This window comes from Nyctibius grandis, chromosome 1, assembly GCF_013368605.1.
Source record: "Nyctibius grandis isolate bNycGra1 chromosome 1, bNycGra1.pri, whole genome shotgun sequence".
Taxonomy (NCBI): Eukaryota; Metazoa; Chordata; class Aves; order Nyctibiiformes; family Nyctibiidae; genus Nyctibius; species Nyctibius grandis.
The window spans coordinates 126,870,219-126,888,816 of record NC_090658.1 but is presented as its reverse complement, the minus strand read 5'-3'; the positions used below and the strand labels follow the sequence as shown (position 1 = coordinate 126,888,816).

The 18,598-nt window shown below is 42.0% G+C and overlaps 1 protein-coding gene across 2 annotated transcripts in view; it reads right to left on the bottom strand.

Moving 5' to 3' along the window:
- The window catches only part of RCAN2 (regulator of calcineurin 2), a 102,157-nt gene extending 89,189 nt beyond the window's left edge, over positions 1-12,968 (bottom strand). For both annotated transcript variants that reach the window (XM_068395597.1, XM_068395607.1), the window contains exons 1-2: positions 12,883-12,968; positions 2,365-2,591 (exon numbers count right to left, since the gene is read on the bottom strand). In XM_068395597.1, coding sequence (XP_068251698.1) covers positions 2,365-2,589 — 225 coding nt within the window. In that variant the 5' untranslated portion in view covers positions 2,590-2,591; positions 12,883-12,968. The remainder of the gene's footprint in view (positions 1-2,364; positions 2,592-12,882) is intronic.
- Between the last annotated feature and the right edge of the window lie 5,630 nt (positions 12,969-18,598).

The following is an 18,598-nucleotide window of genomic DNA, read 5'->3' as shown; positions in this document are numbered from 1 at the left end:
CAGCAAGTTCACACACCAGATCAAAACAACCATTTACAATAAAAGGTTTCTCCGGCTTGCTTTACTAGCTAACTTGTAATTTCCAAACCAATCATACCTCCATTTTCCTCCTAAAAGTGTAGGTCAGGAGTAAAAGCCAAAGATACATTGCCAAAACTTTACTTTCTGTAGAATGGATAACACAATGAAACTACTGTAGGTATAACCATTACTGTAGTATGTTCTTTAAAAAGTTTAGTGTACCACTACACATACATTGCATCAATATATAATTGAAGACATGATTGTTAGCAGCATTTATTCATTGGGACTGTGTGAGATTTTAAACTTTAGCTTAGTAACTTGACAATTTTATACTGAGTTCATGTGTGCTCTTATCCTGCAGCAACAGTTAATAATAGAAAGGATTGTGGGTATTAATCAACTGGGAACACAAGTACATGTTCTTCAGGAACAATAAAAATCATAATCATCTCCCCAGGTCCTTGGATTTAATGAGAAATCTGAAGGTATCTAGTTCAATATAGACTTATGGGCCTAACTACTTACCTGCAAACAGAGCTGTTCAATCCATGTCATTGACAGATAGTTTACAGACATGCACATGGAACAGAATATCCACCTCCCCAACCCAACTGCTATTCTTAAGACACATCCTGAAGTCCTGCAAGTCTTTGGGGATTGCTATCCCACATACTTACATAATCACCCATTCCATTTTCTAACTAAGCCATCAGCTAAATACTAGAATACAGCTCTCAAAAGGGAAAGTTCAGGAGCACGTGGGGATAGAAAATCTGCAGGATGAAGAGAGCTTCTCTAGTTCTAGGCAGGCTTCTATTTTCTTCCTTTAAAACTGGACTTCCTGACCCCTTCAACTTTCGTGAAGTTCATTACCAGATGGTTATAAAATTTCACAAAATGGCATAACACAAATGCAAGATGCTTATTAGCAAAAGGACTTAAATATAATAAAATGGTGCACTGTTCTCCAAGATTGCAATTTAGAGTGTAGAATTTTTTATTTATATATAAATATAATCATTTTGTTTAGTGCTGTGGTATGAATTTTTATTTTCTTTCTGTATTACTCAAACACACAAGACATCATTATGGAAGACAAAGATGTCTAAAAATTAAAAATTAAACCCAAACAATTCCACTTGAGCAGCCTCAACAGATACCACTTCCAGTACCTTTAACAGGATGCCTGTATCATTAGAAGTCTTGTTTTATTTCCCTTTCATCTGGGAATTTCTGCACTAAATACCCTTTGCCCATCCTGCCCAGCTTTAGTCCCAGTGAATCTGTAGTTTTATCTGGACACCTCATCAGCCAGTTCCAGCCAAAACCCACTTTACCATGGCCAGCTTGTTTCAGAATTGAAAATTCTGGACAAGACACTCAAGTAGCTTCAGATGTGCCTATAACAATTAGCCTAGACTAATTTCAGCAGACAATAAACCCCAAGTTATCAGTCTTCTATTCCTGACATCTCCATCACAAAGAATACTAGGCTAAGAAACAGGAACTGAAAACTTCCTGCAGAAGTTGAAGTTTTAGACTAATTGCAGAGTTAAAAATATTCTCACGCAGTTCCTCTTGTCTTTGTTCTCACTATCCTTTATAGATTTTCCAGATAAAATAGTATTTCAGATAACTTAAAACATTTGAGACCTTATGGCTCTCTACAACTACCTGAAAAGAGGTTGTAGCAAGGTGGGTGTCAGTCTCTTTTCCCAAGGTAACAAGCGATAGGACAAGAGGAAATGGCCTCAAGTTGCACCAGGGGAGGTTTAGATTGGATATTAGGAAAAATTCTTCACTGAAAGGGTTGTCAAGCATTGGAACAGGCTGCCCAGGGAAGCGGTTGAGTCACCATCCCTGGAGGGATTTAAAAGCCATGTAGATGTGGTGCTTATGGACACAGTTTAGTGGTAGATTTGGCAGTGCTGGGTTAAGGTTGGACTTTATCTTAAAGGTCCTTTCCAACCTAAATGATTTTATAAGAAAATACAAGGCATTCTCCTATCACAAGTGGGAGAAACTTTCACATGTTTAACTTTGCCACCTCCATCATGACTGCAACTAGGGTTGCTATGAAGACATGTACCCACATTTCAGTATTTCGCAAATCTGAACAAAAGAAAAATATTTTTGTTTACCCTAGTTGACAGAAAGGCTTTTAAGATCTTGAAATAAACATCATGGCAGCATGTTGTTGTCACCTTAGAAACAAGTTGTATTTGTGATCCAATTTCTTTGCACAAGACAGATTAAACTATAAATCAGTTTCACTGAAACTGCGATAAACACAAACATAAGGCACATGTTTCTCTGACAACAAGGAAACCGACACTGTACCTTACTGTCCTCATCTTCAAACACAGACTGGTGAACATTACAAGCAAAAAGAGAATTCGGGAGATCGTTGAAGTCAATTATTTCATGAAAATCTTCCTCTGCAAAGCATCTCTTTAAATCGTTGTCTCCATTTAGAGAGTAGAGTAAGAACTGTCCTCCATCCTCCGGGATGCAGCCATAGTGACCGAGGCCTCTCATTCCAAAGAAGTAGGAGTCTCCTCTCATCCCTGGCAGCATGGAGAAGAGAGACACAGTTACACTACACTTTAAAAAATATCACATACACAAGCTAACCCAGAAATTCTTAGTTAAGGGGCTTAGTTTGTAGAAAGTATATTTCACGCTACTTTAAGGCAACAATTGACCTCTGAAACAGGGCATTAAGACTAGTTTCACCAAGGCTTAAATAGGGACTTTGCTTTAGTTTCATTTACTAGCACAGAAAAGACCTAACCATATCAGTACAAGCTGCTGAACACAACCAGAAGCAAGGCGTTATTTTAAGTGTCCCTTGCCCTAAAAGAAAACACTATGTTGTATTTGGGTTTAAGAGAGTCATGTTTGTCACTGGGAAGGTAGGCTGGTGCTTCTGAGCTTGCAGTCAGCTTAGAGAGAAAGTGCAATGCACTGGGCAAGAAGAAAATTAAAATAACTTTGAAAATTACACCAGGCATCAACTCGAAGAAAAAAGAAAAAAAAAAAAAAAAGACCCTGTTGGAAAGCATCATGAACACAGAATCATTGAAAAACAGTACAAAGACACGTCACTATTACAAAGAATAAAGCAAATTTTTTCTACAACTTAAGAACCGAACGTACCCTGTTTTTCCATGCCCATTAGCAATTTCTTTGTTTGCATCTTAATCATATTAGGAAGCAAATAAAAAAAAGCTAACAGAAGAGTGGACTCAAGAGATCTCACCACCTTAGGAAAATCCTGCTGACTTTGAAGCCTTTACACCAAATCCATCAGAGGAGAATGATAATTTTAAGACACACAGGAGTAACAAGCCCATACATCAAACAATACCCCTACTGTTGATACAAGAATAAACTTCATATGAGCCAATGGGAGTAAGCAAAGGTCCAATTAATTATCAGTGTGTTAATTAGTATAAATTCAGGTATTTATCAGTCCTTAGTACAGGTGTATTAGACATCAACCTATAACCTCTGTAGAGCTCCAGTAAGCTGACTAGAAGCTATGCAGAGGAATAATTAATTCCCTTATATTTTTGTTTCTTTCAACAACAATATGCAATCATTGGCTGCTTTTTGTCCTCATAACATAAGGAGGTAGAGAGTTACATAAACACAGTGTGCTCATCTGTTTCAGATTTGCCCTTGCTCTATTGCGTACTTGCTATTCCCTATAAATAGTTGTAAATATTATTTCATTTCAAATACACTATTTAGGATTAGTGTCCAAAATTAAAGCCTATGGGCTTATTAAACACAATCTCAGTAAAGCAAAGGTAAATTATGGAGCTAATTTGCCATGCCTGTGCCTTTCATATAACCTCATTTTTGCTGCTGCTCTGAAATAACATTTGCCCGATGACAGAGAACTTCATCCCGTAACCTTATGTTATGGAAACATCAGTAATTGTTACTGCTGAAGTCTTAGGGCTAACAACAGAAGCCCTCAAGAAAACAAGCTAAAGTCATGCTTGGAAGTATCTGGTTGGAGCACTGAGTCCACTCTTACCACACTGTCAAATCCCGTGACAGAGACAGATTTATTAGCCAATATTAGTCAGAACAACTAAGGTAGGAAGGGGCCTGCAGAGGTCATCTAGTCCAAACCACAAGGTCACACCAGTATAATTCAGGACCTTGTGCAGAGGTAGATGTTGTACAGCAATACCACTCACAGTACATACTATGATCTGCAGAAAGCTGGTAGGTCACAGGATCTTGGCTGTCCTCCTTTTCCAGGCACTAAAATACGTTACACAGTTAAAAACAGTTTCCTAGGCCTGTATTCTGTGCATGTAATTTTTGAGGGAGGGGTTTGAAAACAACAAGGAGGCAGTGCTGTAAGGAAGCAGGTGTAGTATGAAAGCCTCAGGCCAATTACCTCCTTTTACTGTGTCAACCTGAGGAGAGGTTTTTAGACTATCAAATACACACTAGTATTTTCACCAACTCAGTCTGATATTAGCACAACTATCTCCAAGTAATTTCAGTTTAGGAGTTTAATTCTAACTGGAAAAAAAAAAAGCCTGAACAAATGACAGAGGAATGACAGAGGAGATGACTACAACTTCAACAGTATACGTTGGTGTAGTAGGAACTCAGTATCCCAGCAATATTGCCTCTAGTGTGTGAACCAACTCACTTAAGCCTAGAATTACTATACGTTTCAGTGTAAACATACTCAGGTAAGTACTATCAAGAAATCCTCACAGCAGCCACTACTGGGGAAGAAACTTAAAATCAGAATGTATCATTACTCTAGCAGAAAATATTAATAGATCATCTGCCCCAAATACAATCATCTCTAAATGTGTTTGCCACCATGTCTAGCCTGTGTCAAGACATTGTGTCATTGCTTTTAGGTTTATGAAAATAAACCTCAACCCCAGTAGGTTACAAAACATAATTTACATGGCAGAGCAGACTTTTGCCAGTGAGTATGAAGTGTTTCACTCACAACAGGCAAACTATTTGCTGTCAGTGAAGATACTATTTTATAGTTACACCAGGTAAAACCCTCCTTCCCCCACAAGCAGTAAGCTGGATGTTCCAAAGCCAACTTTACACTACAGACTCAAGAGGATAAAGATGACACAAGCTGATACTCAAAAGTTGTAGGAATTTGGATTATTAATTAACACTCAATAAGCATTCCAGTGAGAAGAGGGGAGATTAAATGGAACAGGGAGTAGTGAAGTTTAAGATCTACAAGAATGTCCTAGGATATAATAAAACATTGAACTTAAGAGTCAAAGTAGATCAAGAGAGGCAATACAGTACATGGAGCTGCTTTCCACACACATCTCTATTTATATTAGTTGATTTCGTATGCTGTACTTTTTAGTCTAATAAATAAGCTTCACTTTCACTGACTTCATGGCAACTAACAAATTTCATACACCCTGTTCCCCAATGTAGAGAAGTGAAGAATCTCAACATATCCACAGAAGTCAGAAAAGTCTAAGTTTCTTCACTAAACTGTTTGTTTTGTTTTTCTTTTTTTCTGTCTTCTGGAAGAGTCATATTATAAGGTACTAGATAGGAAAGGAAGCTTTTAAGTTAAGAATTAAACAAAACAGAACAGGATTTTAAGTTACAACCATGAAGTTCAGGTTTTTAACCATCTTAGTTGGCACCAAGGAAATGAGCATACACTACAGCAGGCGGTGCTACGATATATAGGCTTCAAAGTTCCATCTGAGATTAGAAATTAATAAATACTCTTACATTATGTAGCAGTTGCTCTGCTAAAGCTCTTTAACAAGAAAAGCTTGCTCCTTTTTTCAGTCAATTCTTGAGACAGGTTTGCTCAGCGGGACTTGGGTATTGGCCAAGTCATAGACTCATAGAATGGTTTGGGTTAGAAGGGACCTTAAAGATCATCTAGTTCCAACCCCCCCTGCCACAGGCAGGGACACCTTCCACTAGACCAGGTTGCTCAAAGCCCCATCCAACCTGGCCTTGAACACTGCCAGGGAGGGGGCAGCCACAGCTTCTCTGGGCAACCTAGGCCAGTGTCTCACCACCCTCACAGGAAACAATTTCTTCCTAATATCTAATCTAAATCTACCCTCGTTCAGTTTAAAACCATTCCCCCTTGTCCTATCACTCCATGCCCTCGTAAAAAGCCCCTCTCCCTCTTTCCTGTAGCCCCTTCAGGTACTGGAAGGCTGCTAGAAGGTCTCCCCAGAGCCTTCTCTTCTCCAGGCTGAACAGCCCCAGCTCTTTCAGCATGTCTCCATAGCAGAGGTGCTCCAGCCCTCTCATCATCTTCGTGGCCCTCCTCTGGACTCACTCCAACAGCTCCATGTCCTTCTTATGTTGGGGACCCCAGAGCTGGACACAGTACTCCAGGTGGGGTCTCACGAGAGGGTAGTAGAGGGGCAGAATCCCCTCCCTCAACCTGCTGGCCACACTGCTTTTGATGCAGCCCAGGATGCGGTTGGCCTTCTGGGCTGCAAGTGCACATTGCCGGCTCATGTTGAGCTTCTCATCAACCATCACCCCCAAATCCTTCTCCTCAGGGCTGCTCTCAATCCATTCTCTGCCCAGCCTGTATTTGTGCTGGGGATTGCCCCGACCCACGTGCAGGACCTTGCACTTGACCTTGTTGAACTTCAAGTCTTCTTAAGAGAGTTACTGTCTCACATGCCTTTTGACCATCTCTTTTTCAAGACTTGTAGGTAGGTGTGTATACATGCACATGCATCTTCTACACTGAAGATACACCCAGAATTCTGATCGGTGTTCCCTCTACTAGCAAGTCAACTTACAATACCCTTATTATTAAATCCTCTGCCCAATTTAAGATGGGACCTGCACAGTTCAGAACAACTGTATGGAATAACTATTGTTTCACAAATTTTATTTTGCTATACAAGGGCCACATACTGCACAATATTAAGCACAGCACCTCAATTAAAATAGAAATCTCACTAATAAAAGACATATGTTCCCCAAGAGAAATAAACTGCCTATAAGCCTGAGCTCAATGATAATCAGAGGGTTCCTACTTGGATCAACATTTCTTAGTGCACTTCAAACCCTTGGGCTCAAAGTTCAGACTGACTGGACAAACTAGCACTTCTGCCAAAAGATGCAACATAATCTGTCATGCACCTTGGGCTTCTCGCTTCCAACACCAGTCACCTCCTACACAGACAGGCCCCACACTACCTTTTGCAGTGGAGAAAGCATCTCCTGCTCTGATTCATGGCACAACTGCACAACCTGATTCAGTTAAGAAAAGATCATGCGTAAAGAAAAAAGTTTGGGTGTAACTGCATTAGGTAGATAACTGATCTGATTCACTTCTTGTCTGTATAAATATTTGTAGCAACCAGAAAAAAAAAAAGAGGGCCAAGTCTGGGATGACAGGCAACAGCAAAGGTTTGTACTTTTCAGCAACTAACCTACTTAAAGCATTCATGAAATTATAACCCAAGTGTTCACAGCTCTGCATGAACTTCATAATAAGGCACCATATCAGAAGTTATCTTCAGCCAGTCATGAGCTGGAAATCTTGCCTTTTTCTGCATTTATTTATAAAGTTACACATGTATACAAACCAAATCATAACTACCTATCCTTTATTATGTCTGTCAAACACCTTAAGGCTCAGGTGTTTTGTTGTTGGTAGTGTTTTGTGGCTTCTTTGAATTTACTTAGCCACTTCAGGCAGTCTTCTGTCAAAAAATATTCTCTTTCCAATTTTTCTACTAATTTAGAACAGAAGAATTTACATTTCAAATCCCTTAAAACAATTAATTCTAAATCATATATAATCCATGAACTGGATTGACATATAAAATAAACCCAATTAAAAGTCATCTTTTATGTAACTATACTACAATAACTGGATCACATCCCCATTTATATTAAAGCTCCTTTCCACAGCTGCTGACAAATAACTTCCCTTCTCATCTTACGTAAGAGTAAGCCATACTCATCTTACTTTTAAAATGCAATGAGTTCAAACGGAGTTGTGCATTTGCTTCTCCCTTCCCAAATCAGGAAGTTTTTCAAACACTTAAGATACCAGAAGTTGTCAGACAGTATTTCAAAAGAAGCAGCAATGCCATAAAAAAATAATACAGTAATAATGAAATAATACACTAAGGCATCATCCAGCACCAATATTGATGCTAAATTCATTCACCAAGATCTTAACTGGGACCACACTAGTAAAACTCCATATCAAGATTATTCCCTTTAGAAGGCTGAGATACTGAGACATGAACAAACCCGAGCCCCAGTTCATGTAACCTGCAGCTAATGCTGATTGCTTGCCACATCCATCTATCCCCTTTAAATAAAGTTCATCCATAGGTAATCTGTGGTTTTATGTTATTTCTGAATTTGGTGTAGGGTTTTGACCCTAAACTTTCAAGTCAGAAAATACATTACACAGAATAGACTAGCCCAAGAGTGCAGTACCATCAACCCTTGGAAAACCATAGCAGCCACCACCCTTCCAGAACCTACGTGGAATCTCCTTGTCACTTCCTTTGTGCAATTCACACGCACAATTTGCATCGCTTTTGTATAATAACTTATGTAAGTTATTTCAAATTTCTCTTCCTGTGGTTAAGGGGTGCAAGAGCTTGTAATTTGCGATTGTTCAAAACATGAAGCAAATACCCTTCCCACTAGAAGGGATCAGGTCATGTCAGTGTTCAACCCTGTAGATACTGTAACTGAAAGCTCTGCAGAGATTCCAGGTGGGAGCTAAGCATTCATTCTGTTATATTACTATTTTTAGACATGGTACACCTCTAATTAAAATTAACAGAGACCAGCAGAAAATTGTATTCATTGGCAAATAGCAATAGCTTACTGAAATTTCTGTTTGAAAACTTATCAAAAAGTATTGCTATTTTAGCGTAAGACTGAAAGAGCAAAGATGTACATCTTGTTCTGAAGTTAGACCCCTATAAAGCAAAGAACTTCAGCTGAAATTTGCTGAATAAAATCAACTTGAGCACATGGAGTGTCTGAATGGACCAATGCCTTATATATCACCAAGCACGTATAGATTTATCCACTGTTTTTATGGAAACTAATAAGGCATTTCCTTGGTGACCATTTTCCTGTCTTAAGTTTTTAAAAAGAGTCCCTGAGGGACATCAAGAAACAGGCACACATCTCTTGAAATTGCTAGGAAACTTTACTTTTTTTTATTAAACACTGCTTGCCATGACAAACAACATGACTAAAAATAGAATAAAGCAAACAAAATGTTACAAATAGAAGCTTTAAATATAATCACTATAAACTAAGAGTATTATTGAGTCCTGAGTGCAAACCTGGAAACCGTAATCTACAGGAATTAAAAAAATTTGGGAAAAAAACAAAGCAAGAGAAGTAGCAGTTGTTTTTCTAGAAGAGTCACGGAAAAGTGTAGGATTCCACCTCTGCTCCTACTGAAAAAAAAAAAAACACCCACAAAAAAAACAAATCACAAACCACAAATCCCAAACAGCAAGTTCTACCGTAATTCAGGGGGAGGAATCAAACTCACTGAGTATGATTTTACTGAAACAATCAGTTTTTACTCACAATATTCACTGACTTAATGAAAGCTGAGTCACCAGTTTCTGGAGCGTTAGCCTAAGGGTGCAACTCCTGCTGAAGTCAACTGGACCCACACTGACAACTTCATCAGAAGGCACGAGCATAAAAGGGAAGTTGAGATAGTAGTGACCTACTGAAATTTCATTCCATTCTGCAAAATGAACACTGGAGACTGGTATTAGTTTTATATGGTGCTAATTCTTCACTATGTAAAGCTCCCATGGACTTAAATTGAGACATTTTACTTACTTAGAAAGAGCAGAACAGGACCTCATGTGACAGGATTAATGAACCGTTGCAGTCTCAAAAGCAATGTAGACTATAGGCACCCCTTCCCTCAACCTTCACCTCTGCATCTCCCACCTGGACAATGACTATTCCCCTTACAGTAATAAAAATTAACACTACAGTGAAGTCCACTCACATTTTAACTCCAATTTGATTAGCACCACACGAACAGAGTCAGTTTCGACTATTCCTCTCACAAAAGTGGCAGATATGAGGAAGAGGATTTTTTTTTTTTTTTTTAATATTCTAACTGGTGCAAATCCCAAATGTTCTAATCCTTTCCATTGACATTCTAGCCGTATTAAATTTAGCTGAGACTTTGTAACTATTTTTGGAAGCTTTTAACATCCAAAGGGACTATTCACTTTTATTCATCTAAAGCAGGGCTGGCCAGCTCAAGCAATTCAAGACCTGCATATTGCTCAGAAGGGTCAGCTGTGCCTCCCATGCAAGGGACATCTCCTATGACCAGTAAAGAAACTCAGTTGGCATTGGCTTGCTAAGCAATCTGCATCTCCAGCCCTGGAGAAAACAAGCCAGCAGACAGTGGTGCTCAACCCTTCTAAGCCAAGACTCCAGCCCCATTCCACAATAGGAATATGATACTTTGAGTAAACAACGCCAGCCGTGAAGATTTGATGTGCTGTTCTTAAGCTCAAGAAGCTGGGCTATGATTAATCAACCACTAAAGTTACCACGGTAACATTAAGGTATTCAAAGAACAAGAAAACCATCCCCAAATCCAAAGAAACCAGAACAAGCTTTCAGATTACCTTCACTTGGCCTCTATGCTACTCTATTTAAAGCGAGCCAGTTTTATAAGGGGCACACCGTATTGCAACGTCGCTGGCCTTCAGCCAGATCTGTCACCTCACACAGGGGTCAGTGGGACACTTGTTTAACAGCCCTCTAGCTTATAACATAAAATCCATAGCTAGACCCCAATTCTTACCAAGACCTACTTTCCCTTTCCTTGTTGGGAGGGAAAAAAGGGAAGAAACCATGTCTGTCGGAACTACGTGCAACAGGAGCTGTTCACAATGTTTAACTCCTAGAAGATACTCAAGACACCATGATGACTTGGAACAAAATTTCAAAGTTCCCTTGAAAACGACTTTCTGCTGGTAAACAAAAGTAATTTATAACTTATAAAACATTAAGGACACCAATGCAATGACAAATATTTTCAATACTAACAATGACAAACCAAGCCACTGAATCCGAATACACACTACAAAATTTGGAAGAGGCCAGACAAACTAGATCACATAGCTGACACCACCTTCTCAGAAGTTCAAGGAGAATGGGACAGTTCCTGCTGTTAAAAAAAGAAAGTTACGCGTTAATAAAGTTGATAATCTACAGAAAATCTTCTTCTGTCCTTGTTTACTGTGATGCGTTTGTATTTTTTCCAATTGTTTTACATTCTCACAGTAGTCAGACTTCCATCTGTTCAGGAATGATGTGTAACCATATAATTTAGTTTTACTGCAAGAATAAATGCAGCAGAGTTTCTTTACAGTAATTATGTATTTCCATAGAAATAAAAAGAGCTTTCCTTTTCTACAGAGCAATCGTTCTAACTAGGTAAGAGCAACCAACAAAGAGCAACCCAATTTGTAGGTGCAGAACTTGAAAGCCTAACACAGATGCTCATGTAAAGCATAGCCCCCGATTAAACTACAATTCTCAATTGTATAGAATGAGTCACGGAATGGTTTGGGTTGGAAGGGACCTTAAAGATCATCTAGTTCCAACCCCTCTGCCATGGCCAGGGACACCTTCCACTAGACCAGGTTGCTCAAAGCCCCATCCAACCTGGCCTTGAACATTGCCAGGGAGGGGGCAGCCACAACTTCTCTGGGCAACCTGGGCCAGTGTCTCACCACCCTCACAGGAAAGAATTTCTTCCTAATATCTAATCTAAATCTCCCCTCTTTCAGTTTAAAAGCATTCCCCCTCGTCCTGTCACTACATGCCCTTGTCAAAAGCCCCTCTCCAGCTTTCCTGGAGGCCCCTTCGGGTACTGGAAGGCTGCTAGAAGGTCTCCCCGCAGCCTTCTCTTCTCCAGGCTGAACAACCCCAACTCTCTCAGCCTGTCTCCATAGCAGAGGTGCTCCAGCTCTGATCCTCCTCTGGACTTGTTCCCCCAAATCCTGTATGACTTTCAGCTGTATAAACCTATAATACATTTTCTTTTTAGTAAACTAGATTAAACTCCAAACACAAGCAGTAAGGGGACCAAAATATGTTAACGAGATGCAAAAGAATCTAGAAGAGGTGGGGAAAAAACAAACCAACAGCTCTGGAGAGCTACCTGTTCCATAAGCATCAAATAACACCGGTGTGGGATGCTGCAGCTAACTTTAAAGCAGCCCAAGAAAAGTCTCCCTCAGCGACACGGGCTTCCCTGCGCTCCTGCACACCAGCCCGAAGCAAACAAGCAGCCGGGGCAGCTCCGCATCCCCGCAAACGCCCACCTGCTCCGAGCCGACACCCAGCGCTTCCCTCACGGCTGCAAACCCCCGCCTCCATCCTCCTCCACCCGCCTGCCCCACACGCGGGGACGCTCCCTCACCCCCCCACGCTCCTCTCCACTCGCACCTGCCCGGGCGGACGAGCCGCCGCGCCGCTCTCCCTCCCCGCACGCCTCCACCTCCGCCCACCGGCCCTTCCCAGCCGCCCGCGCGGGGCTGCGCAGCGCGCACCGACCCCCGGGCGCAGGGCGGGCGCCCGCGGGGGAGCCCTGGGCTCGCCCCGCGCCCCAAAAGCCATCGGTGAAAGGAGCCCCGCGGTAGGAGCGGGGCCCGGGGACGGGGCAGGACCGCGGGCAGAGCCGGCGGGGCGGTTACGTAACCCCGCCACGGCGGGCGCACGGCGCCAGGGCGGCGGGACAGGGCTGCAACCGGGCGGCCCCGCCGGGGAAGGAGCCCCTCAGGGCAGCGGCCCTGCCCTTACCTGCTGCCGCTCGCTCGTCCTTCGCCTCCCCGCCCGCCTCCCCTGATCGCCGCCGGCTCCTCAGCGAGCGCCCCGCACCTCTCGCCTGCCCGTGCCGCTGAGGCGAAGGTGGAGGACACGGCGGGAGGAGTGAGGGGACACAATGACCCAATCAGCGAACCCCCCCGCCCAAACGAGCGGGCGGGAGCCACCAATAAGAATGCGAGAAGCAAACTGGTCCCGCCTCCTCCATCCCCTGGTCACGCCCCTCACCTCCCACCGCTTCGCGCCGGGTCTCGGTCACCAGCGTGGGCGGCGGCGGGAGGCGGGGGGGCGAGGGGCGGCGGCGTTCCCCGCCCCGTGTGGGGACAGGTGAGCCGGGGGAGGGTCTCACGTCGCCCCCAGCACCCAGGGAGCGGTTTGTGTCCTCGTTACTAGCGTGTGGCAAAGCTTCCCTCTCTCAGGGTGTCGGGCCCCCTGCTCTGAGGTGAGGAGGGATGGGGTGAGGTGGGATGAGGTGAAGAGAGGTGAAGTGGGATGGGGAGATGGGGGATGGAATGGGGGTGAGGAGGGGTGGGATGGGGTGAAGTTAGGTGAGATGGGTAGGGAGATTGGGGTGGGATGGGATGGGATGGAGTAGGAACATGTGGGGTGGAATGGGATGTGAGTGAGGAGGGGTGGGATGGGATGGGGAGATGGGGGATGGAATGGGGGTGAGGAGGGGTGGGATGGGGTGAAGTTAGGTGAGATGGGTAGGGAGATTGGGGTGGGATGGGATGGGATGGAGTAGGAACATGTGGGGTGGAATGGGATGTGAGTGAGGAGGGGTGGGATGGGATGGGGCAGGGCACAGGAGAGGTGGGATGGGATGGGATGGAGAGAGGTGGGGTGGGATACAGAAAGAAGACGTGGGATAGATGCCCACACAGTGCCAGCACACCTTGCCATGGTTTTAGTGACAAACCTCCTAATGACCCCGTGGTGATTTCGTAGGGGGCCTAAATGCCTCTGGGGGATGGAGCTCCCAACCACCATTCCCACTTCTGACCACCAATAAGCAAACTGGCCCTTGAGCTCCATCTGGAATGGATCCAGTTGACGTTCATCTCTTCTTCAGACTAACAGGTGTATCTCCCTGTTACAGTCGAGGCCAGAAGGTGCATTTGTAGGACTCTTAAGGAACGTCAGGGTTACAGTGGAAAAAGGCTGATCGTGGTCATGATTTTAAAAAGAAGAGAAAGCATTCGGATGCCCCCAAGGCATGCTTTATTAAAGGAAGGGCTGTTCTCTCTCTTCCAGCTGTACGTCCGAGACTGCTAAGCATCAGAGGCTAATGCTGATTTTCTGTGGTCTCCACTTTGGAATGTAATACAGAGGGATTTAATCAATAGGGTGATACAGAAATGTAAACAGTTTTCTGTAAAGATGGCTTTGAAAATCTATAGAATATAATGGAGAGCTAGAAGACTCCCATATAATTATTAAATACCCTATAAAAATCCATGGAAAGAATAATTCTCCATTAGTTAAAAATATATAAAAAGATGTATGTCATTTATAGCAGCACTTTCCAATAATAGCAGAAAAAACCCGTTGTAATGAATGAGATCAATAGTTTATCCCACCTCATCTCTGCAAATACCTAAGAGCAATCCATTGTAGAGTGTTGTACTTGCAACAGAAGAGTTTCTTCCTGGTCCCATTAACTGAGGACTGACTTATGCCTTGATGCATATCTGGTTTAGACACCTTCCAGGCTTTCTTCTGTGGTTCTACTTTTATTTTTTAATATGTAATAGGTAACTGATAGTAGTAATTACTATTTCTTGTTGTTTTATCCTTGTGCCTAAAATATGAATCCCTGACCATGGTCTTATTGCTTTAGGCACTATGCAGAAGAGAAAGCAAGCTATGGAACCAAAGATGTCACAATATAAACTAACCAGGTTTTAAATCAAATTATATGCTTGCTGTTTTGCATTTTGTTTTAAGAATTAAACCTGGTAGGATATCTGTCTCTATTTACATGTGTTCCCTTTGCATGATGTCTTATTTTAATATTCTGAGTAGGAAGAGCATCCACCACGCTTCTTCTGTCCGACATTTTATGTTAGACAATTTCCTTGTGTCTTCTTATTCCCATACCTCTTAACTGTGTCTTGTTCACAGTAGCCAGTCTCAAATTTTATTCTTTTTCATATTGGGAAGAATGTTTTCATTGTGATGAAGTTGCCCTAGTGTATGCTTTCCTTGTAGTAAAATGGGAATCTCTACAGTTATGAAAGCAAGCTAATCCATGTTGAGGAAAAATCAGGAATGCTTAAGTCAGTACTTGGGCTTTTATGTGCATCCAGATATTATTGCTAAGATGAAGGGGGAAAAAAAAAACAAATTCCACTGTTTGCAGTTAAAATGTCCTTCAAATTAGATAATAATGGGAATGGCAACAATTGCAAGGTTTTTTATATCCCCTGTTGTAAGCACTAAAAATTTCTATTAGGAAAGGTCACAAAATAATATATTATTTAGACATGGAAAAGTGGCACTGCAAAAATAAGAGAGTAACAGCAACTGAGAGAACGTCCTTCTTGGAGTCACACCGTTTGGGCCCCAGTGCTATTCAGGCCATCCAGCCTGAGTAGGCACCCTGTGCTTCCTAAATGCTGTGGGCATCTTCCCACAACCCAAGCAGCTGTAGAGTGCCAAAATCTGGAGGAAGCTGAAGTTCTGGAAAGGATACCAAAGGAGGTGATAAAACAGCTGCTACTTGCAAGATTTGCAAGCAGTGCTGTAGTCCTGCTCCCACAGAACTGAGTGGGAGTTTGGTTACTGATATCTCAGAGCACAGGCTTAGCCTATCTCTCTCTTCCAAATCCCGAGTTGCTCATTATCTTCAGTCTGCACCTGCTTCTTATCTACAGATTTAATCTGGAAGCAAAAGTGGCCTCTCAAATGTACTGAAGCAACCACAGTGAATTTCAACACAAATAAAGTGCTATAACCAAAAGACTTTGGCCCCCAATGTTGTGCTGATTTCTGATCATCAAAATATAAACCCTCACTCACTCCCACAGCCTTTGCAGGAGCTTTGGTGACAGTTTTCTCTTTTCAGAAGAAATGAGTAAGTAATCTCTCAAGATCTATAGATTCCCAGGAAGTGAACACTTCTTTTACATTTCTGCTCACTGGGATAATCCCAAATTCTTTGGCCAGATATGGATTATGCTTTCTTGCAAATGGCTGAGTCTGGAGATTCTCTAATCCAGTAGATAAAGCAAGTGAAATTAACGTGGACTCTATCAGCATTAGCGTACCCTTGATTGTTTCTGTTACGTTTTACAATATAAAAATATCTAGCTCTGTATCTTGACTCCAGCAGCCAAGACTGGATGCTTAGTAAAACAGTGTAAAAATAGACCATGTATTCTTCTCCTACTTACCTTGTAATTTTCCAGCAACTAGTGAGGTAGGGACTTCTGAAACTCAGGGTTGTATCCAAGCTGCTATACTTAGTAGCTACCAGTGGTCCTGTTCTCTGTAAGTTTGTCTTAACTTTTTTTGAGCCCGTTTGTGGTTTTGCTTTCCACAATGTGCCGTGCCGTGATAATTCTTCGCTGCATAAAACCAATTTCAAGTCTTCTGTTCCTTTGTTATACAGGCAGTAAATGAAATTTCTTTTTTGACCTTCTCGCCATCGTTATTTTCCGGACTTTAATTGTGTTTCCCTTCAGCTATCCCTCTTTCAAGTTGATGTGGTTTTCTCTATTTCCAGCGTAAAACGTTATCACCGTCCTCTCTATCCTTTCTAATTTTGCTAGAAAATACTACTTTCTTTGAGACTTCGACTGTATTAAAATGACTATTGAATTTTGCTGGGTCTGGAATACGAAGAGCTGTATGCACAAGGGACTCATGAGCAAATGAGCGATAGAGTCCTGTGACTTTGAGGGTCTTCTCCTCATCTAAGGGGAGAGCTACTAATTTTTAACATTCAGTTCCCCTTTTTGACCACTTCATAGCCCCACACGAACATTTTCAGAGAGCTTTCCACTTCAACCTCCAGATCTCCTGCAGCAACAGGGGTAGCTTGAACCCGTGTCTATGTATGTACAGTTAGGGTTATTTTTTTCCCATGTACATTACTTTGCACTTATCACGGCTGAATTTTGTCTGCTGTTTTATCACTTAGTCACTCAGTACAGTGAGATGACATTGCCTCGACACCTCTTCAGTTCCATCCCATATGTGTATCGCAACTGCAAAGCAGCTTAGATACAACATACTGCAGACGTTTAAACAAAAATGTGCAAAGGAAAGACCATGTCTTTTTTTTTTTTTTTAATTTACCTACAGAGCATTTTGCACACTTCTGGGTGCAAGATTAATAATTGCATCAATGAAAAATTGCTGCAGAAAACAAGAGTATCCTTCACTTGCTGTAACATTTCAGTGCCTGCAATGCCCTTGCACGTGACACTCCATGAGCAGGTTGCTCACGGAGCAGGGCTGCTTCCTTCTTTGAGGATTTGGAGATGCAGAGAAGCACAGGGATGCCAGTTCTCTCCAAATCTGTTATGGGGTTGTCAGGCAAGTGGGGAGAACCTGTGGCACCATGCTGGGAACCTCTGAGCTTCCAGCCTTGTGGTGGGACAGCCCCTGCATTTGGGTCTGTTGCTCCCTAAATCCTCTCTATCCACATTGTTTCCGAGCATCTTCAGGGTCAGACAAAGGTCAGACAGGAAACTTGTGCCTTTTAAAGCAATAAGAACAGGAACAAAGAGTCTTCACATTTTCCATCCACTTCTGAGAGTGAGAGTTGCCTGAAAAAAAAGTCTTTTTCATTTGACATTGCAAAAATTCTGTATCTAATATAAAGTCCCACAAAATAGATCTTTATTATCTTACAGCTAACCCTCAGTTTTGAAGACAACAAAAATGCCGTGTCCCAATTTCTGGTTAAGGAATATTTTTAACCAAGAGATGTTTTTTTAGCCTAGATGCATGATAGATCAAGGGGAAAAATGGGTTTCATTGACTTTTAAAACAATCTCCATTTCAAGAAAAAAAATTAAAACCTTTTATTCTGTAACAAATACCATCCTTAAAGTACAAGTACAGTTCTCTCAAATCTGAAATATTATGGCCAGATTTAAATTCTCCCATTTGAAAGAGGGTGCTGAAGGATGAGAAGTTTTCATTTTGTTGAAATACATGAGGTATTTAAGATGATTGTTTTCACCTGTGGGCTGCTTGTTTCTCCTCAGCGACCATCTCTATGCAAAATGAAGGCAGCACTGTGTGAATCGCCGATTGTGTGTGTACCTGCTACAAGCATCTCATGTTGTGAAGTAGAGGGTGAAAAACTGCAGAGGTAGGATGTTAAGGAAATGATTTCCTTCTTTCTTGAATAGATTGTCTTTTCCTCTTGATGTTCTTGTCCCACTGATCTTCTCTCTGCAGAGTCTTAGACTGTTTATTTCATAACTGGTTCACTAAGGTCAAGGCCTGTGCAAGCTACCAAGCATGTTCAAAAGCAGTCTTGGAGGTATAGTCTCAATTCAACAGCATGACTGATAATGTCAGCTCCAGTTCCTCAAGAATAAACTGTGGTTTGCTGCCACGTGTTAACATGTAGAAGCACTTGGTTTCTAGGATTTACCCGGTCAAAACATGGGAAGCTAAAACATCTGGCTCGTCAAAATGATCATAAGCTTACAGAAGGAATGACAAAGATGCC